Source organism: Coturnix japonica, chromosome 3 (assembly GCF_054131305.1).
Source record: "Coturnix japonica strain WE chromosome 3, WE-NBRP24, whole genome shotgun sequence".
NCBI lineage: Eukaryota > Metazoa > Chordata > Aves > Galliformes > Phasianidae > Coturnix > Coturnix japonica.
This window is the reverse complement of record NC_140665.1, coordinates 37,949,083-37,970,883: the sequence shown is the minus strand read 5'-3', so window position 1 is coordinate 37,970,883 and position 21,801 is coordinate 37,949,083. Positions and strand designations below refer to the sequence as shown.

At 42.4% G+C, this 21,801-nt stretch overlaps 1 protein-coding gene and 1 long non-coding RNA gene across 7 annotated transcripts; one reads left to right on the top strand and one right to left on the bottom strand.

Annotated features, from left to right (window-relative positions):
- Positions 1 to 130: 130 nt before the first annotated feature.
- Positions 131 to 6,644, bottom strand: LOC107311405 (uncharacterized). Its single transcript, XR_001554045.3, has 4 exons — positions 6,573 to 6,644; positions 5,595 to 5,789; positions 1,290 to 1,394; positions 131 to 386 (listed from the first exon to the last, which is right to left on the bottom strand). It is a non-coding gene; the product is annotated as an uncharacterized LOC107311405 (long non-coding RNA).
- Positions 6,645 to 6,719: 75 nt separating this feature from the next.
- NTPCR (nucleoside-triphosphatase, cancer-related) lies at positions 6,720 to 18,431 on the top strand. Of its 6 annotated transcripts, none has more exons than XM_015857881.2 (5): positions 6,720 to 6,778; positions 9,224 to 9,386; positions 10,456 to 10,552; positions 12,413 to 12,622; positions 17,437 to 18,431. In XM_015857881.2, the coding sequence occupies exons 1-5, from the start codon at positions 6,745 to 6,747 to the stop codon at positions 17,503 to 17,505; spliced, it is 573 nt and encodes a 190-aa protein (XP_015713367.2). In that variant the 5' UTR covers positions 6,720 to 6,744; the 3' UTR covers positions 17,506 to 18,431. The 6 variants fall into 6 exon arrangements, with proteins under 6 accessions (XP_015713367.2, XP_085397427.1, XP_015713369.2 ...); XM_085541301.1 differs by having other exon boundaries at positions 6,720 to 6,883; XM_015857883.3 differs by lacking the exon at positions 17,437 to 18,431 and adding an exon at positions 12,970 to 13,390.
- The last annotated feature ends 3,370 nt before the right edge of the window (positions 18,432 to 21,801 follow it).

Genomic DNA, 21,801 nt, shown 5'->3' with positions numbered 1-21,801 from the left:
ACCAAACAGAACTATCAACTTATTGGGCACAGAGTCTGGATGGATCAATGTAATGGGAAGGGCATGTGCAATAACAGAAGAACCAGCAAAATAGAAAAGTCCAATAAACGAAGGAAAGAAGATCACTCACCCGCATCAGAAGACACTATGTGTGGAGGGGAAAGCTTCACCAAGAAAAGATCACCAACCAAAAAATCCTTCTCAAGCAGCAATCAGCCCCGAAATGAGGTCTAAGAGAGATGCAGCCAGGCTCCACCCCCTCCAGTCACACAGTTGAATTGCCTTCACCTGTGCTCCCAGGGCTGACCGGCTCCTTTCCCCAGGTGCTCAATCAGTGGTTCAGGCTGTGACTCAGCAGTTACCATACAATGGGGTATAAAAGCCACCTGGAATCATTTTAAGGTATCACCAAGTATATATATATTAAGCAGTTTAAAAAAAAAAAAATAGTGCATAAAGTTTCTGAGAAATTGAATTACTGAAGCTCAGGGGCCTTGTGTATAATTTGCCTTTTCTCCTTTCCAGCAAGAACTGACCAACGTACATACCCATGTCTAGAAACATACTATAAGAGCATAGGGTCTTTGTCACAGGCAAGAGACCAAAGTCATGTTTCACACAGCTACTGAACTGTTTCAGGACATGAAGATATCCAAATGACAAGATCCAGCTGGGTTTCCAAAACACTCTCGAAAAGGCCACTCGCCTAAGGCTTTTTAAGAGCTACCACCATGGGATAATCATGCAGATAAGTAATTGCATAAAACAGAAGAAAGACAATGTAGGGGTAAGGGGAAAATTTCATGATGATGAAGTTCACCATCTGGAAATTGTCCCTCTGGATGTACAGCAGGACCTACTTTACTCAACTTCAAAGCTAAATAAATAGAAAAGATAGTGGATAGTGAAGTGACATGGCTTGCTGATGATGCTAAATGTTCAGGATAGAAGAAAAGCTGAATAGTGTGCATTACAGAAGGACTTCATGATTGCAGCAATAAAATGACATGCTACATTCAGTGTAAATTCATGAATGTGGAGAAAAACAATCTAATTCCTTGTAAATAAACAGTAACACCAAACCTGTTTTCATGAACTTTTTCAACCAAATCTGAATGATAGACAATTAAGAATTGTATGACCTGTATACTCAGCCAGTGGGGCAAGGCACTGAAATCCTTTTGCCCCTTTCTTTATGAAAGATTCAAGTCATTTCAGACAGTGGATACATAGACTGCAACTCTTGCTGAAAGGTTTTGTGAGAGCAGAGGGAGAGTTTGTCTACTCACCTTATCTGTTAAGTTGTGATTACAGGCCATACACACCGAGGAACAAAGATGCATGAGGCTGGGAGAACTCCAAAAACTCCAGTGGAAAGGGAGGGACAAAGTTGTCTGGGGAGAAATCACAGAACAGCCTGGGTTGAAAAGGACCTCAAAGATCATCTAGTTTCAACACCCCTGATATGTGCAGGGTTGACACCCACCAGACCAACGCTGCCCAGAGACACATCCAGCCCAGCCTTGAATGCCTCCAGGAACAAATATGGGAAAATGAAAGATAAAAAGGGCTGAGTGTCACACTCATCTGGCCACGCTGAACCCCAAATACGATCCCCTGGGTCCCCATACCACCCTCTGGTGAGACCGAGGGGAGTGAGGAGTCCTAGTTTCAGCAATAGTTGAGGGCATCACGAGTCATAAAGTCTACTATGTGTGGGATGCTAACAACAGGAGAAATCACTGTCTGTTAGGAATACATGCTCAGTCTTACCAATGGCTGCATGGGGGAATAAAGAGCAAAAGCAGCATGTCAGAATGGCTTACTGTTTATCCCACTAAACTCTGGATTTTTTTTCCCTGCGTTTGAGATTAGGCCCCCTGTGGGAGACAATTTGCTTTGCTGTCCTAGGATTTTCGCATTCACTTCATCCTATGGTTTCTTTGATTAAACTGTCTTACTAGAATTACTGCTTGACGCATTTGTCCCAGCATAGCATTCTGCCAACTGCCACTTGAGGTAGCAAAGAAATTCACTTATGTTCATGCCTATATAAACCAACAATCATAAGAATGACATTTTCTTGACAAAATGTTACACCTTAAAAAACAGCAACTGAGAAATCCAGCAATATGATCAAATCCGTTCTCTACTGCAGTAAAGTTCTACCTTAGTTACAGGTCATTCCACTGACATCTAACGTACAGCATAGTTGAAATTTGAGATTTGCAGGTGACTATTTAAGTCAAAATAACAGATTAACGTAGGAAATCTATTTTCATCATCCTATAACAAGCCAAGTTGTTTTTTCAGTTCTTTTTCCAGAGTGAATGCTTCTTGCTATTTCTACTAAAAACATACGAATCTCATACAACATGTCATGCAGTTTCAAGGAGATTATTTTCTTTTTGAAGAAGTAGGAGGTGGGAGATCACTGAAAAGAGCAAACAAGCAAGCTGTTTCATTGAGAAAGGAAACAGTGAAACCTGGTTTCCTACAGATTTGTGCTATGGGTTGAACTCTGCATGGCTCCTCTCCCGCTTAATAAGGATTCCACTTATGCTGCGTATTTCTCTCCAAGCATTGAAAGGTCTTTGTGTTATATCCAGACATGCATGTCTAAAAATGTATAGCAACTTATTGGATTTTTGACTCTTTCCTCTCTACTAAATTGGTTGCAGTTGCCCAGGAGGTTTAAAGGTTATTAGAGGTGAAATGACATACATATATACACAGCACGATCACACTGGTTTCTTTTTCCTAGGACCAGCCTAGCATCAAACATCATAGAAAAGTATGGTCAGCTTTAAACAAAAAGCAAGAACTACGCGATTCAGAGGGTCAGACAATCTAAAAAAAGAACAAGTCACTGATCAGCCTCATCCGGTGCCTCCATTCACCCTCTTCCCTGCACTCACAGGAGCCCCATTTCAGCTTCTCCCTAGACTTTCAGTCTCCGCTTGAGCTGTGTAGTAGGGATATCTGTTCTCAGCCCTGTCTCTGCTTCTGCTTTCTGTATGAGCCTCAGACCTGTGCTGCAGCTATGTCCCCTGCCCTGTCTCCTGGATGGACCTGACAGAGATACTCCAGCTTTGTTTTCAGTCTTCTCTCTGGCCTCGCCTCCTGCTGCTCCTGACTGGACTACCTGGATGGATCTTGGACTTGAATCGCTCCATTTCCTTGTCTGGAATTGTGCACAGATCCCACAACTACCCACAGAGTTCACATACTGGACAACAAGGACAACATCTCAAGTCTCTGCTACCTTCAGCTCCTGCTGTTCCCTGACAATAAGCTTCTACAGGAAGATTGCTAGACGAGAAAAGTGTCTGTATTGGGCAGTCAGTGATCAGGAAAGTAAACTATGAAGACACATTTTCATTATACACTTGCCCATATGCTAGCACATATGTCTCATGAAGAAATAAATAATAATGCTATATTCATGCCATTTTTCAGCCTTAAGAACAATACAATCAAATAGCATTCTGTTTCCACGAAGAGATGCAACAAGTTTCTTAGAACATCTGTACCTAATGTAGAGAACAAGATAATTATTAAGGGAAAAATCTAGGACAGATGTGTTCCCCATGATTAATCTTTGTGTTTTCATTTGTAAGGCAAGACAGGAACTCTTCTGGCTGAAGGAACAGTGACAACCAATGATGGAACATAAAGAATTCCTACTTTGTGAACCACACAGGAAAACATTCACAGTCAAATCACTGACACAGACAGTGCCACAGTTTTCATCCAGAGAAGGCCCTGCATTTACCTGGTGGCTTAACTCTCTGGGAAGTTTGAGATTAAAGACTGACAGGCCATAGAAGCTCAGTGCTTATTCTCAGACACCTGCTGACACCATGCTTACCCCACAGGCAAAGCTGAGGCAGTCAGAAGGAAACAACTGCTGGTATCATTAGATGCCTAGTGGGATGCAGCTAGGCCCACTACCTGTGAGCAGGAACATTTCCTGCAAGCAAGAACAAGGACAAAGCCAAGAACTCTCTAAAATTAAACCCCTTAAAAAATAAAGTGTACTTCTCTATTCTGACCTCAGCAAAAAGCTGTACAAAATCTGAGTGCTATGGATCAAAAAAAATGATTGCTGGCAGAGAGCAAGAAAAGGGTTTCAACTTAACTTAAACTTTCTCTCTCTGTTCAGAAAAATCATAGACAGCAGATAAACAAAGGAGCAGAAGTCTAACAGCGTGCTGAGCCTTCCTTGAGGCAGTGCTAAAACGTAAACTACTGCCCAACTGAGGGTACAGGTCAGAGACGGTAGATTACACTCTCATTCCTTCCAGCTTCTGCTCTAAGGAATACCATAAATAACAAAAATGACCTCTTTTCTTAGCCACTGGTCTGGAAACTTGGAGTTAATTAATTTTTTCCCCATTCAACGTAAAGATCTAGGAATCCATCCAAGTTTTTTAGTGAACATCTAGCACTAAAGGCAGGCTTCCCCAGGCTTAGCAAGCAGTTTATAACTATGACTGGCAGCTCCCTCTGAGGTCTCCACAGGTCAGTCACAACTCAGAGTCACAATCTTCCCTACTCCAACAGGGATGTTTTCCAGGCACCAATCTTTTGCAAACACTTCTTTCATGGACTTGCCCAACCATGCCGTTCAATTCAGCAGGAGCCGAGTGTAACTGACACTCATCTACCAAAAATAGTCTAGGTTATTGGATAAGAAGACACTTTCTGCCAGCAGACTCTTCACCATTTAGAAATAAATGATTACTAAGCTACCCATTTCAGAAGACAAAGAGCTAGCTTTTTCTCTCCTCATCCTAAAAACATATAACCCACCTCACACATTTTCTTTTAGAGTTACTGGCAATGCTAGGGTATGTGTTGTATTTTTTATTCCAGCCAGCCAAAAAAGCAGAAATCCCATGATCAGGAGAGCAAGCAGGCTGATTTCACAGACAACTGGCTATAGCACACAGCTACAAAGAAGGCAACATGCACACGGCACTTCATGCTTCTTGAACAGCTCGTGTTCTATGCAGCGACTAGATTATAAAGTATACAAAAGGGAGCAGACCCAAATTCTAAGTCTTTGAGGAAATATAAATAAAACTTCAAATGCATTTAGCAAACACAAGGTCCCCTTAACAGCAGAACTCCACAAAAGCAGTCATCATACTTACTGCCTGTTCTTGGTGCATTTGAATGACTTCAGTCTAGACACAGCACCCAGAAGGAGAGCACATTTTATGGTAAAAAATACATAAATTATAATGGAATGCTAATTAATTCAAGCCCTGATGCTGCAACGCCTTTACTCACACAATTGGTTGCAAGCCCAAAGATTTAGCAACACAGTGAAATAACTGATAGTTATTTCTATATCTGAAAGCAGAATGAAATGGTTCTTCAATTACGGTACAAGAAACCAAGGGTTCTGTCAAACAGCGATAGCCCTAAAACTCCCCACATGCACTTCTGCAAATCAAAGGTTGATTTATAAAACCTAGTAAAATTGTACATTGAACAAAACAACATTGTGTGGCTCTCTTTATGCTGGCTTGCCTGGGCAACCAGCCAGAAGTCTGAGATAGTTTAATATTACACAGAAAACCTACCTGTAAAACCAACCACAGTAAGTTCTGTGCAGGAAGTCCAGGCCAAGGGTGAAGTAGCCAGTTATAAAATGTTGTACTTGTGTTAGCTGTCTAGTAAATACACAGTTCTTTGCTGTAATTCTTTCTTTAGATTAAAGATGCCTGACAAGCCCCTGTGGGAAGCCACAAGTTAACACTGTGGTAATTTCACTGGTCCTGAAAAGAAAAACAACAAAAACAGTCCTGGGATGTAAACTATGAGAATGCATTTTTCATGTTCAGATTATATTGGAAGCTTTGTTCCCTCTTGACCCTCCATCCCTCCAAAAGGCATGTCAGAGTTTTCAAGGCTTTTTAAAGTGTTTGAGCATGATACACATTCAACATTACTCATGTGGAATGAGAACTAAAAGTCACTATGTTTAAGAGAAAGATATTAACTAAATGTGGTTATCAGTGAAAGTGGAGTATAGGTAAACAAGACATAGGAGTTACAATCTCTCTTCTTCTAAATTCTCCTTCCTAGGAGATTCCTCAAAAGCCACGGCACCGGCTGATGTGTTCCTGGGGACTGTGCTTGTGCGAGGAGGTTGGGCTCTGCGGTCTCCAGAGCTCCCATCCAACCTCTGCTATTCTATAACTCTGCATTCTGACCCAATTCACTCAGCTTTGTAGCGAGGCAGTCAATGAACCCGCTGCTTACCCTTCCCTTGCTTATCTGCACGGAGCTATCAGATCACTCATTTGTCTTTTTATTGACTGCTTTCCTGGATCAAGCTGTTTACTGAAATGGGTAAAAAAACCAAAAAACCTCGAGGGAAAGCTTCTTCTAACTTAGTCAGAAATTAAGTAGGTCAGGCTGGCTGAAAAAAAAAAAATAAAGAAATCGTTTAGGAAACGAATTTATCCCCTCGTTCCTTTAACCCCAACTCTTAAATAACACCCATCCTGCGGGATGCACTAAGGCAGCCAGACATCCCCATCCAGAGCAACACCAACCCCTCACGGTACTCCAGACCCCCGGGAAGCTACAGCACTACGCTCTTCAACCCGACCATGGTAATGTGCGGGGCGGCCGGGAGAGAGGCGGAGCGAGGGCGGTGCTCATGCCGCCCGCAGCGCCGTGCTGCGCCGGCTGTAAAGGGCGGAGCGTGGCCTGCTGCTCCCCGCCATGGCCAGGCACGTTTTCCTGACCGGACCTCCAGGTAACGAGGCTGCCTGGTGCCAGCAGCAAGAGGAGCCCGAGGAGCTGGGCGAGGGCCCAGCACTTGTCCCGGCGCGGCCGGCGGGGCATGTAAGCCCCGGGCCGAGTAGGAAGCCGCCCCTGCCGCAGCTCCGGCGGTAGCTGGGCCTGGCCGCTCCCTGCGGGCACCGTGCGGGGCTGTCGCCGTTGTCCTCCCCTTGAGTCGCCTGCTGACTCGTTGTTAACTTCCTCACGCTGGACCCGTTTTAGGTTCCGGCCCAATTCTGTGTAGTGTGTGCTGCCAGGTGCTGGTGGGCTGTCCCTGGATCCAGCCCCACTGCTGGCTGTTGGGCAGAAAAATGCCTGGATAACGTCACTCAAGCTTCAGTTTTTAATAATTTCTTAATGCTGTTCTTTTTGTTGTTGTTGTTGTCTTTTCTTAATTGTAGCGATTTTACTCTTGCAACTTAAGCTGTGTACAGTTACAGAGTAACGGTGTTGGATAGCAGGCTTTGGCTGGAGGGGTGTTTTGTGATGGATGTGGCTATGGAATTCATCTGAGTTCAAAGGGGCCCTAAAAGATTATCTAGTTCATCTCCCTTGCACTGAACAGGGACACCTGCAGCTGGATTAGTTGCTTCTAGCCCCAGTCAGACTGACCTTGGATATCTGTAAGGAGAGGGCATCCACTCCTTCTCTGGGTAACCTGTCTCAGTACCTTGCTGCCCTTGCTATAAAAAACTTCTTCCTTATTATACAGTCTAAATTTTCCCCCTTCCAATTTGAAACCTTTGTCCTTTTGCAGCAGCCCCTGCTATAGAGTTTTTCCCTTTCTTGCGTATAATTCCCCACTTTAGGTACTGAAAAGCTGCTAATCCTGAAGGGAGAGAGGAAGGCTGTGTGAGCTGTGGAGTTAGTAATCAAAGCAGTCAGCACAATGGCAGAGTTTGTTTTAATAAAGCCATGGGCCTAATTCTTTTTCTGAGTGAATCTTTTGCAGGTACTTGTGTGGTCTGGGATTAAAATAAAATGCTCCTGGTAGGTTCAGGTAGAGATAGATTCCACTGGCTTTATTTGTCCTTCCTATCCCCTGGAATGGAGGCAGTCAACTGGCAGCTGCAGAGGATATTGAGCTGGTTGCCTGTGTTCATTTGACTGAAATTGAATGTATCGTTTTGATTAGATAAATGTGTAACTAAATCTGTTCCCAAGTTCCTAAATCTGCTTAAAATTTGGGCAAGGAATTTGATATATGCATGTTAAAAAGACTTTTCTTGACATCTTTATGCACACTGCAGTAGTAGATATTCCTCGTGTCCAGAAGTTTAATGTTTGGGTTTTTTCTCCTGCAGGATAACTCTATTTTTCCAAAGCAGATTTTCATTATAATAATGATTAAAAATGAAATGGTCACATTAAATTCTGAGAGGCAACACTCCTCTTTTAAGCTTAGTTTTGTCAAGGGATTTACTTCTATAAAAGTAAAACAGCTCCTTTGTGGGAACAGAGGGTGTCTGGAAGATGGCCAGCATGCACACAGTACATCAAATAGATGACATCAGCTGGGAAAGGCCTTGAAGATCTTTATTAGGGTGGGAGAATGGATTGTAGGAGCCCAGTTTAATTCATTCAGGGAGAGACTTCAGGAGGTGTAAAGCTGGGTCAGCTGAGCCCAGACCAAGTTGTTCATGGATTATCTAGTCAGGTCTTGAAAACTTCCAAGAATGAAGCTGCATAGCCTCTCTGGGCAACCTCTTCCGGGGCTTGATTGATCTCACAGGAAAAAAAATAAGATAAAATACTTTTCCCTGTATCTAGTAAGTTTGCTTTAATTATTGTAGCATTAGGAGTCTATTTTTTTGCCATATAGGAGCTGATAACTCAAGGGTATGGAGCAATTCCAATTTCTAGGATGGAACAGAAGTAGTATGTACTTCATCTTGCTGGAAGTCACGCCTCTGGCAATAGCAATCAGTTTTGACCTAATCTAAAAAGAGGATAAATTCATTTCCGTCCTTGAAAAATAATGAATAGCAGTGATGGACCAGGAGGTTCATCAGTCACCCTTGTAGTTAGCTTAGGTACCAGTCATGTAACAGTGTGGCTCTCACTGTGGGCTGATCTCTTGTACATTTGCTTGTCTTGGGGCAAGCTCTGTGGCCTGCCCAGGCACAATCAAAGTTAACAAGTTCACCTATAGCCTGAGGTATTTGTACCATTCTGTTGTGACTTCACTGTAGATGTGGGGTAATAAAAGATCATAGCATCAGTACTGGATGGGCTTTAAAAGGCTTGTCTGTTCTTGCTTTTCCTGCCTTTTAAGAAAAAACAAAAACCACCGAAAAAACAATTTGCAGGCTTGTAGTGGATGTTCCTCCTAAATCACGTAATTACTGTGATGTTTAAACATAGGCTTTTACTACAGAAGATTAATGCCACGTACTTTTTGTTTCCTCTTTGTTTCTAGGGATTGGAAAGACTACTTTGATCCAGAAAGTCACTCAAGCACTAAAGTCCTCAGACATTCCCATTGATGGATTTTACACAGAGGAAGTTAAAGAAGGTGGCAGGAGAAGAGGATTTGATGTTGTCACTTTATCTGGAAAACGAGGTCCTTTATCTAGAGTTAGGTACTGAGGTTTAAATTGTTTTAAGCAGCTTGTTGTTTTATGCTTCTCTGGTCTGTCAGCATGTTAAGTGCCCTAACAGAAGGTGACTGCCAGCACAGATACAGTTTTCATGTCATGTTCTTTGTTCAGTTCTCGTTTTCTGGCTGATACCTGCATTATCTGTATAGTCACTGTATCACATAGTTTAAAAAAGAAAATGACCTGGAGAAAACTGTTTTACTTCATATTTTGCACCAGATAGAGCTTTTCTCCTGAATCCAGGTCTCTTTGGGATACAGTGCATAGCGTCTGTAGACAGGAGGAAAGATTATTTCTTTCTTCCAGCTGATCTGTGAGTGCAGAATCTGAAAATTAAAGATGAACAGCATGTAATGTTGTATTAAAGAGCCACTGACTGGCCTGCAAATCCTACATGTGAATTTAAAGAAAAAGTGAGCCTCGGAGGCCCACTAAGAATAGGGCTTCAGAAGTGCAGAGCATTCACCTAATTTACCAGGCTAGATTAATGATTCCTGCACAACTTAGTCTAGATCCACGTATGACATTTCCATCATGTTCAGACATAACTAAGCTGGTCAAATAACTTGTACACCGCTAACAAACGCAGCTTACCCAGAATAGTGTGATGCTGTACATGCAAATAGTAGTTTTCAAAGACCATTGAAGTGTTCTGCAACCTATTCTGAGCTTTAGGTTGTTGCTTTGATGCTGTCTAGTATCACATTGCCTAATTTAAAGGTAGCTCCCATGCCTGCAGAAAATGCAGGTGTATATTTTGATTTCATTGCGAATATCTCTATTACCTTTTATATTTTCTTTGTCCTTCTGTACAGTGTTCAAATTGAAGCTTACATAGGACTGTAGGCAGCTTATGGTATATTTGTTATCTGAAAGTATGATAGCTGCAATATTACATAATGCATTGCTTTCACGGTTTCTCTGCTTGGAAGAATTAAGAGCAAATTGACTTAGTGGAGTAACTATTCTAGTAAATCCACTTGAAATGACTGCAGTACATTCTTGCTAAACTTATTACTTAGAAGGATTTGTGTATGTCTTTCACATTCAGTTCTGATTCTTCTACTTCAAGACGTGAATGCCGTGTTGGACAATACGTTGTAGACGTTGTTTCATTTGAGCACTTGGTTCTGCCTGTGCTGAGAAATGTGAGTATTATACTAAAGTTGCTGGAAGAAATGCTTTATGATAATGATTGTTATCGGAAGGCTCTTCTACAGCACTCAATATTGATGTTAATGAAGGTTCCAGTCTTGAATTTCAATGATTCTTGAGCTGGCTTTTTCTCTCGTGCCTGTTGTGAGGTGTGAGCTTGTTTTGCCTCTCCTCCTTTATGTGACATTGTCCGTGGCCAGGCCTTGGGTTGAGAGACAGCCAGTAGGAAGTTACTTGCTATGCCACCACCTTGCACAAAGCGTCCAGGTTGCTTACTGCATGAAAGAAACACAAGAAAGGATTTTGTCACTGTTCCTCTTCACATCCCTTTTTTCTCCCTCTTTTTGCTCTAATTCCATTCCTTCAGTAGAAACATTTTTCATGTCTTAAATCCAGTAATTTTTATTACCGCTGTGTAAGCACAGCTTGGTTTTAAATGCTACAGCAATCTGCTAATTTCACATTTAGCCAACTGCACAGGCAGTGCTCTGTGACAACACTCAGTCTTTTTCTTGTCCTTCTCTGGTCAGCAGTGCAAGCAATATTATGATCATCCCCCTTTTTCCTTCTCCTTCCTCTCTTACCCCAACCTTTCCCACCCTTCAAAATTAAACAAGAACAGATCTGACTTTAGCAATAGCGTGTCGTAAACTGTGTGCAGTAGCTGCTGAACAGTGCTGCTGAAAATCACATTGTGATGTTTCTATGCTGCCAAAGCTCAGGGGGCCAATGAAGAAGGGAATTAATGAACTTAGAGCAACAAAAACCAAAACCAAAGGGGTGTGAGGAGTGAAAGCAAGACCGAGGATCCATTTCTTGTTTTTGTCAAGGAATGTTTCATTTTGGTTTTCATTTGGTGTTTGTTTGTTTTCAGTTCTAGAGGTGCTATCACTATGTGCCTCTGCGTTGCTTGCTGTGATGGCAGGTTCTGATCTCAAAGCTGATGGTCAAGTCAATTTTGTAGCAAGAGATTGTGCCAAAGCGGTAGATCAAACAGAAGCAGGAGGCTTAGGGTGAAGGAGAACAGTGTTCTTGCTTCTGGAGAGATCAGCACATTTTTGTTTACAGTTTGACTCCCACCTTCCTGTTTTGCTGTAGACAAACTGCTTTGATCTGTCAAAGTTTTATCATGATGTAACAAATAGTGGAACCAGAGGTGAAGACCCTGAGTCCTGCCAGAGTCCATTCACTCCTCTGTGTGCCTCAGTTTGCAGCACTGAGGGCTCAGCTGACACAGACAAAAGTGCTCCTGTATGAGCTGATAATGGAAAAATAACCTTCATAAAATCTGGAATCGTAATTAAAGTTCATAAACTGAGATTAAGGCTGTAAACATCTGATGCAATTTTATTTTTATGGCCAAAATAGTGAGGAACTATCTTCTAAATTTAAGATAGTTTTTGAAAGGCATTCTGTAGCTACAAGCTTCCAACATTGGATGTAATGCAAGTCGTCCTTAGTAATTACATTGTGTCAATATTGATTTATTCTAAATGCAGAATTCGGTGTTTTGAAATGTTTGGTTCCCTCAGATTTAATGAGAGCAGTTCTTTATTGTCAAGCAGCTGGAGAATTCTGCTCTGAAGGAAAGCATGATATTCTGCATGCTTCCTACCATCATAGCTGGTGTCTATGCCATACGTGGATTCTTACCTTTCCACCAGTCTTTGCTGAAACATAAATGACAGATTTGAAGTCGGTCAGTTACCACCAGCAGCAGCTTTGACTGTTTAGTTATCCCCAATAGAACGACAGATTTATTTTGGAGGTGGTTTTTATTAGCATGGCAGTTATTTCTGCTGCTTGTTCTGAGTTCTGTGATGTTTACTATCTCCTGATGTGCTTTTCCACAGGTAAACCAGGGCAGCGATGCAGAGAAAAAGATTTGCATCATAGATGAGATTGGTAAAATGGAACTCTTCAGCCAGGCTTTTATTCAAGCTGTTCGTCAAATGCTGGCTGGTTCTGGGACTGTGATACTTGGAACTATTCCAATACCGAAGGGAAAGCCACTGGATCTTGTTGAAGAAATAAGAAGCAGGAAAGATGTCGAAGTGTTCACTGTGAGTAATATTAAATACCCTTTAAGAGCCATCTGTTCTGGGTTACGGGTTTGTATCTGGCTCTGTTTAAAAACCTGATTGTTGCTACCAATTGTTAGCGGTAGAGAGCTTGTATGAAATGAGCCTTTTAGTTTCCGTTTGGTTCTTAATGGGCAGGTGTTCACCTTATTAAAAAACAACAACAGTTGCAGCTTCACACGGCTGGCTTTGCTTTTAAGAGCCTGTAGAAGTAATGATGTCGTTGTCGTTAAGTTTTCTTACTGTACTATTATTGCCACTGAAGTATTCATTATTCCTAAGAGTTAAATCTTCTAAAGTACAGTCAGATTTCTTTTTATTTTTAGCAGACCGGCTTGCAGAAATATTACCAGTAAATCAGATTCGAGGAGGGGGGGGGGATGGAAAAGAAGCAGCAGTGGAGTTTGCAGAAATAATTAGTGGAAGAAAGACACTTGTAAATGGAGTGTGCTTTCTCTGGAGTCAGTGAAACAACTTTGGAATCCATCATGTTGTTTTACAGACATCACATTATGGACACTGGGGCCTCAAAACGATTTTCTGATCGGTTACAGAGAAATTCTCCCAAATTTTGCACAATAGAACTGCCTGTTCAAAGGGATATGTGTGAGGTTTCCTTAGCATCTGTAAGTGCCCTGGATACTTTACAAACACCAGCTAAATGCAGCCCTCTCTGCTTTGTTGTTTTTCCTGCTCAGTGTTACTGTTTCTAGTAAAGGATAAAGCTGTACAGATAAATCTGAAACTGAACTGCACAGTACCCGTAAATTACAAATATAGTAACTGAGATTTGCAGGTTCTGGCTTACTAGCAGGGGCAATAGGCTGTCAAGCAGTATGGTTCTGCAGCCTGCTCTTGAGTGGAAGCAGAGCACAGTGGCAATAGTATTTCTTGTAATCCAAGTGAATGAGGAGGGAAACAATTTTTACCACTTTATACTGAGTGATCTTAATTACTGCAGAGAAAGCAGAGCCTCCATCTTCTTTTCTCCTCTTCAGAGTAAGAACAGAACTGCAGTGCTTGGAAACACACAGCTTTCTTTTGCTTGGTGGTCTCATCATAGAATCATGGTATGGCCTGGGTTGAAAAGGTGATCATCTAGTTTCAACCTCCAGACCAGGCTGCCCAGAGCCACATCATCTTTCTGTTTTTCAAATTAAAAGCCTTTTAAAGTGCTGAAGCAGCCCTAGCAACAAAAACAAGAAAAGATTCCTGTCCCCTCATAAACATTCAACTCTTACTTTTCCCCTTAGAGATCAAAACCCGCATTTCCCACTGAGTAGCCAGTGTGTGTTGCTTGTTGAGCTGCTGAACAGGGATGTGTGTGAATGTGAATTCCACACAGAATACAGAATGACCCAGGTTGGAAGGGACCTCAAGGATCATGTAGTTCCAACCTCCCTGCCTGGCAGGGCCACCAAACATACACATTTACTAGATCAGGTTGCCCAGGGCCCCGTCCAACCTGTTCTTGAACACCTCCAAGGACGGGGCATCCACAACCTCCTGGGTGTAAGTTCCCTTCAGGTACTGAAAGGCTGCAATGAGGTCACCCCGCAACTTTCTCTTCTCTAGGCTGAACAAGCCCAACTCCCTCAGCCTGTCCTCATAGGGGAGGTGCTCCAGGGTAAGCATTACATGTATGCACAATTGCTTTGTGAGGGAGAGGGGATGGAGAAAGTAGTCACTTACTGCAGTCATGGCAAGGCAGTGTGTGTTTCCTTCTCTCAGAAATGGTTCTAGAGAACAGTATTTGGCTTTTCAAGGACAGTTCAAGCCTTCCACTGCCTCTGTCAATCCGGTGATGTTCTAGAGGCTGCTGCCATTCAACCCAAGGTTACTACGTGTGTCATGGCATTACATCATGTTTTTAAATGTTATGGCCTGTGCATTTCAATAGAGCAATGTTTTCTCTACCTGAAAAAAATCTATCCTTTTTATGCTACTGAGATTACAATGTGTGGGTTTCTTTGTAAATGCGGATTTCTCTGTTGGATTGTTTAGCTAAAAGCAACGGTGTGAAATGTGCAACAGGCTGCAAGAGTGCCCAGGTGACAAGTGATCCGCTATGCTGAAGACTTGCACAGGAGAGCATCTGTCTCACTCCAGTGACACACTGCATGCTCTTCCCCAGCTGATTAAAATGAGTGCATGAGCAGGAACAGAACCTGCTGCTGGACGCTCAGTGTGTTACTGGCTGGAGTAAACACTGAATCACCAGCTACTTTCTTGAAGGGCTGTGGCGTGCAGAGAACTTGGAGCTCCCCAGTAGCTTGTGGTTTGCTTTTTCTTGCTGGCTTTTATGATGCCCAGAAGAGCGCAGATGTATGTGTTCACCTTCCAAAAAAGTTCTGTCTGCTTTGTCACTTAACAGGGAGTTAGGCTGCATTCAAGTAACTCAGCAGAGTTTTCTGATCCTTCTTTTATTGTCACAAGGATGGTTCTGATGTTTGATGCTAAGGGCACAGACACAGCTCTTGTGGGTTTTACAGTCCATTCTGTCTTGGAAGCATATTCAGTAGCTGTAAACGGGCCCAGATGCCCTAAAAGTAGGTGGGATTTGGATCCAAATGTTTAATTTATTACGTTTAGAGCTCTTAACGATAGGAGCTCTGATATTTAACACATTTTTTTCCATTGTTGCCCAGTTCCATTTTGCTGAGAACTCAACTTTCCACTGAAAGTAAAGAGGCTCTTTTAGCAGTGCCTGGATCTGTGTTATTTTGCAGACGTGGTGTCATAACTAGGATTGCTTTACCCTTAGCAGCTGGCATGCCTTCATTTTCTCCAATTTTCCTTTCTTTTCATTTTGCATCTGTGAAACCCCACAGTGAAGTCTGGTTGTTTCTGCCTTTTAAGAAAACTATTAGTTAAATGGATAAGAAGAGGTTCCAGTCGATGGTACCTGTATGGTTAGGGAAAGGAAGCTTCTGTCCTCTGCTCTTGCATCCTTGGAGTTTAGGTGATCATAGAATGGCCTGGGTTGAAAAGGACCACAATGATTATCCAGTTTCAACCCCCCTGCTATGTGCAGGGTCACCAACCACCAGACCAGGCTGCCCAGAGCCACATCCAGCCTGGCCTTGAATGTCTCCAGGGATGGGGCAGCCACAGCCTCCGTGGGCCACCTGTGCCAGTGCATCACCACCCTCTGTGTGAAAAACTTCCTCCTAATATCTCACCTAAGCCTCCCGTGTCTCAGTTTCAAACCATTCCCCTTGTCCTATCACTATCCAGTGATCATTTGTTCAAAATTATCTAAGTGCTTAGTAAAAAGCAGCACCTACAGTTGCCTTTACACCATAAAAATCTTCCCATCTCTTTGTACCTTCAGTACAGATACTGGGAGATTTGTTCTGCCTGGGAAAGCTGCCTGTGCAGAATGTCTCCAGGCCTTAAGAAGAGGCTGATATCTATCAAGCAGCCTTTGCAAAATGGCTGTGAGAGTTTCCCAGCACTTGGCACTTTCTCTCTGATGCTCTCGCTGGAGTTCTGGCATGTAGGTATGGAAGAGGACAGATAAAATGGAGTATTGTTTTCGTTGGCTCTGAGACAGTGGGAAGAGCTATTAAATGTTCAGAAGGTCCTTTGAAAGTCAGGATGTCAGGACACTTGCTGTGAGATTTAGAGCTTGGCTCATCTATGCTCTGTGCCTTGTTTACCTCAGGGTACCTCAATAGTCTTACTGAAGAGCAATTCCATTCTTTATTGTCTTGCTCTTTGCTATTGTGGGCTTTCTTTTTATCTAATAATAGTCTTGGAATGATGCTCAATAAAAACAGCAACACTTTCAGGGAGATCTTCCTGCCCTTTCCTCTTTGTTTTCTTTTTAAGTCACTTTTTCTTCAGTCTCACGTTGATTTGCTCTCTTGAATTCAAGTGTCAAAGGTGAGACCACTGTCTCAAGGTTTACAATGTTGTTTTCCAACACTTGGATAGGATGTCTGTGACAAATAGCAATTCACCACTCCAGCCCTCTCCCCAAGTGCTGGTTGAGTTAGTAATGCCGTGGACACGTACATAATGCAGGTGACTGTATCAGGGCAAAGCTTTCAAGAAGGGGAAATCTGCAACCCCCAGCCCCACAGTTCTGTGCTGTCACTGCTGTACCCAGGGGCTGAGCTGGCCAGCAAGTGGTAACTTTGCCTTGGCAGTTTATGGTAGTCTGCAGATGCTGCAACACAGGCAGACCCAGCAGAAGGAAGGATGTTGGACTGTATGAATTTTCACATGGGCTGGTGTTAAAGTCCAACATTTCCAGGGACTGGTAAACAAAGGACATACCTCAGTGCACAATAAAAGTTCCCCAGCTTTTTAAGTTAGTCTTATTTCTCTTTCAAGGCATTTCTGTCCTGCAGCGCTAAGGCTTTTTGCTGCACAGTTGTGCTGTTGTTAAGCCAGTTCTAATTTTTTCATTGATGATGCTTTTTACTTGGCCTATCATCCATAGAAATACAGTCTTTTCAAGTACTGAAGATGTAAGACCTCCACTTTATTGTAGAAAAAAATAGGTTTGGTATTTGAAAGGGTTTTCTGGTAATGGTAAAAGTACTCAGTGGTTCTTTGAGCAATTCTTGTTAGTTATTCAAGCCATGGTATCCACGAGTAATTAAATCATGTGCAGTTTGGTGGGTTTAGTTAGTGTCAGGTGTTGTTGGTAGCACAAGAAGGCAAGTGTTTGATGCTCAGCCCACCAAGAATGAAATGCATTTGAATTCCTGCTTTGTTTTTTGAAGTAAACCATGATATAGGGGTTATTCATCCAATTACATCTGTTCTAATTTCTCTTTTTCTAGGTGAGTAAGGAAAACAGGAACAACATCTTGCAGGACGTCTTGGCAGCTGTGGAGTCATGCAGACGATGAAGACCGTTTTTTGCTTGTAAACACCAAAGCTTTTGTCTATATAAAACATTACACTTGTGGATGTTCTAGTCTGTCCTTTGTACGTTAACCCCTGAAGGGTCACTAGAGCATCCAGGGTAAGCAGGGTAAAGCTGGTATTACTCTATAGTTTGAGAATTAAGATAGAAAGATTCTTGTTTATTCTGTTCACAAGCTGATCCGTTTAAAAATTCTACAGACACGTAGTTAATGTGAAATTCCAGCCTGGGTATTTGAGAAAGGGAGATGGTGGGACTCTGATCCTGTTACACCCTGTAAAAACAATTAGCTGCCAGATATCTTGGAGATCTTTGTCTTTCAGAGTGTTGAGGACATTTCTATCTGGAAGATAATTCACGGTCTATAATTCCCACCTAGTAACGTGCATTGAAGAACCAGAACTTGTGGCCTTGGTGTGACAGAACATACAACCCTTTTAGCTTCACAGGACTGAGTCAAGTCTTGACATATGTTTTCCATGCAGAGTTTATAAGGTCAGGATTGACTTAATATGGCATGTATTAATTAATGCCGACTTAATAGGCATGTGTCTATATGGGGGTTTTCAAGCCTTTGTATTTACTTTTTTTTTTTTTGCTTATCTAATTTTTTTCCTTACTCAGTTCTGTACACACTTAATGGTTAGTGATGATATAAGGAGTGTATGAGACTGTTAGACAATGTATTTATTTTTCTTATTCCTCTGAGGTTTGCAAATGTATTCAGGGAAAGTGCTGCCACTTAATCAATTTTGCATGTTGTTAAAACAGAATTCCCTCCCAGGTGTGCACTTGTTCACTGTATGATTTATAGTCATCGTTGGCTGTAAGTTAAGGCTTCAGTTGCTTCTTAACTTTTCTGTTCAACAACTGTTAAAGTGAGCAAACTAAAGGCATTTTCAAGCATCATTCTTGTTACTTATTTCTGTGTGAACTGACACCAGTAGTTCAATGTGGGTGGATGGGACAATATGTTTATTTTTTTTTTTACAGGTGCCCTAGAAACAGCTGGGAGCTTGCAGGGAGTGTCTTTTCTCTTTCCTGTGTTTAGATAACAGTCTGGTACTGACATTGTCCCTCCTTAAATGGCAGGAGGGTTAAAGGACACAACAGCCCTGTTCTGGCCACATTCATTTGGGTAACAGTACGGCTTTCAGGTCTGGGGTAAAGAGAATTCAGAGATCCCCTCTGTTAGGAATATTATTTAGTCTAATACGACTCTGGCCTGCTTTTCACAGTAAGAGGCTGTGTCCTCAAGGTATTTGTAATCCCCTCGTTAGTACAGGCATCCGTCTGTTGTCAGACAAGAAGGATGAAGGGCTCCAAATTGTGCCTGTACAGGACTTGCAACAAGAAATGGAACTGTTGTGAAAGAAAGATGACTAGCTCCTGCCCCAGCATTTACCATTCATTGCCTTTGGTAGTGATGGCTGCTGGCTTCTGTGTTTTAAATGTGAAAGATCCCATCTGAAGCGTTGGAGTCTGATAGCAGTGCTGTGCCTCCAGTGAGCTTGCCCTGGTGTGACAATAAGCATGCAAGGTGCTTGTTCTGTCCTTTTTCTAGAGGGCACTCAGTGTGCTTGTAATGTAGCAGCTTTTCTGCGTCCAGCTGGAGGACACTCACTGAATTAAACCATCGTATCCTGTCAAGGTTGGCAGTAAGAGCAGAGGCAACTGCCCTATATTACCTGCAGGAACCTGAAGCTCAACCACTTTGCCAGTGTCCTTTCTACATCAGCCCTGACATGATTTTATGCTGTTGAGAACTGATAAAGTGCTGCACATGCAGCTTTTACCTTGTGCACTGGCTCCATTCCCCATTGCTTCTCTAGACTTTAAAAACCAGGGATTCCTTTTCCTAAGTGAGAACAGTGGTGCACATCCTTGCCCTAAGTGGAGCCAAAGGAAATGAAAGTTGTCTTGTGTGATAAAGTGCCTTCAGTGCTTTTCATGTCCCAGCTGTGCGAGTAGTACTGATACTGCTGATGTCTGGCACTGAAAGGTTCCTTTTGTGCTCTTTTCTCTCCCCTTTGTGCTGTTTCTCATGCTAGCACAACTCAGTGGGATTTTGCTGTGGACAGCTATTGTGCTATTGCTGGGCACTTTTGTGGCTAACCATTCTTGCTTGGTCACCTTCTGCTACAAAGTGTTGTATTGGCTTCTGGATCGCCCATCTCATTCTGTGATCTTGAGTTGCATGGATTTTTGCAGTCATCCATATGCCCTCGTTAGGCTTTGTTTTAGATGTGCACAAACTTTTAGTGGGAGTTTGCGTCTGCACCTTTACGTGCATAGGAGTGATAGTGTTAAGAGTGTGCCTTCTACTGAGGCTGTGGATGCACTGCAGGTTCACTCCCCTTAGTGAAACTGAGGTGAGGTGGGGGTTCCCTTGCTTTGATTTGCTGAGCAAGGAGAGGATACTGGCAACTGTGACTTTTCACGTGCCAATGTATTTGAAATGGGAGATACTTGAAGGGAATAAGAACTTCAGAAAGGAGATTTACATGGAAGCCATAATCTGAATTTCAGTGGGATAAGTTAAGCTATAAAAGATGCTGAAGAATAATATTTCTTTCAATGATTAAATAGGTACCAACATTCTCAGAAGTGTTAAAGAAGGTCTGACTTTTAAATCCAAAATGGAGATATTTGATACTTAAGTGTAGGCTGGGAAGGGGAATTTCTTCAGGAGTGATGACAGCGGAGTTCAGGTTTCCAAACACCAGTGTTAGGAGCTGCATCACCTTCTGATGTGTGTTCCTCATAAGAGTAGGTAGATTGCCCTGCTCACTGCAGTCCATAGTTAGAGTGGACAAAAAGAATCTTCAGCTCCACTAAGTTTTGAGCAGTGTGCTGATGGGACCTTGTGTTGTGAAGGGAGTTGGTCACTGCAGTGACTTACCCAAAATGGAGGTGAATTCTTCCTTCTCTGCTGTGATGGAAACATCAGCCTTTTCAAGCAGAGGGTACTTTTTGCCACTGACGTTTGTGGCTCTTCCTTTCTGCTGCCTGGCTCTACATTGGTGAGTTTTATTGCTGTTGCTGTTCTTTAAATCTGTTAAGAGCTACGCGGTGCTCTTAAGAGAAATAAAGAGAAATTCTGTGATCTGTGTTCAGCAGGAGATCCTGAATGGTTTCAACGGTCATTTCTGGCTTTTGTGTTTTGAGACACTCCTTAAGAAATGGTTTGCCTGTTCCGAACATGCACTGAATGAGAAAGCATCATTAGCAACTGAAGTTAACTTCTATGGCACCCTGTGTTTACTTTAGAGGTAAAAAATGTATTCTCTGGTCTTACGCTAGTACAATATTTGGAAAGCCCAGAGAGAACTGTAACAACAAACAGAGCATTCGCCGTTCCCCTGATGGGCTGATTTTACTAATAGCACACATTTGGTGCAAATAACCTCTGATGTAACAGCAAGAATCCAGATGACAACATTAGCGCACCTGCAGGTTTTAATTGGTGCAAAAAAGAGGGGACTGTGAGGTACCAATTATTTTCTCAAAGCCTGAGAATTGAGGACGTTTTTGGCAAGGGGGGCTTGTAATTCAACATAAATAGCACGCAGCGTGGAATAAAAAGGGCCTGTATTATTTATCATGCATTAGACCATTTTTGATTTGTAATACTCTGAAAAGGCTAAATGAGAGGTGAATCTTTAACACCGGACCTACTGCAAAGTTAATTATAAGTCATATGTCTGTCTTGCAGATTTCAGGTTGTACGAGCAGTGGTGAAATGCTGTAAGTACCAGCTCCAAACGCGGGGAGCAGTCTAAAAATGGCAATAATTGGGTAGTTTAAAAAACAAAACAAAAGATGATGAGATGATGCTTATTATGTGCTGGAGAATTTGACTGATAATTCTAATCTTCTATGAGCTGCGTAGAATTCAGCTAATCTCTAACTTAAATTCCCCAGCAAGAGAATACAGTCACTTGGGTTGGAACCAAATGCTACTAAATAGCTCTTTAAAAATGCAAGTAGCATTGCAGAAACTCCAAGAACTTCAGCATTTCAGATTGAGATTACCTGTCTGTCTTAGCAAGGGATACAGAATCCCAGTGGTAGGGAAGTGCTTTTGCTAATGTTTGTCTTAAATGCCATGAAGGTCAACATTTTGTATGTGCAGAAATGAGGCAAGTCTCTTCAGTGGCAGCTCGAGTTTAACTACAGCATAGGAAGTTCCGCACTAATGTGCACAAGAACTTCTTTACAGTGAGGGTGACGGAGCACTGGAACAGGCTGCCCAGGGAGGTGGTGGAGTCTCCTTCTC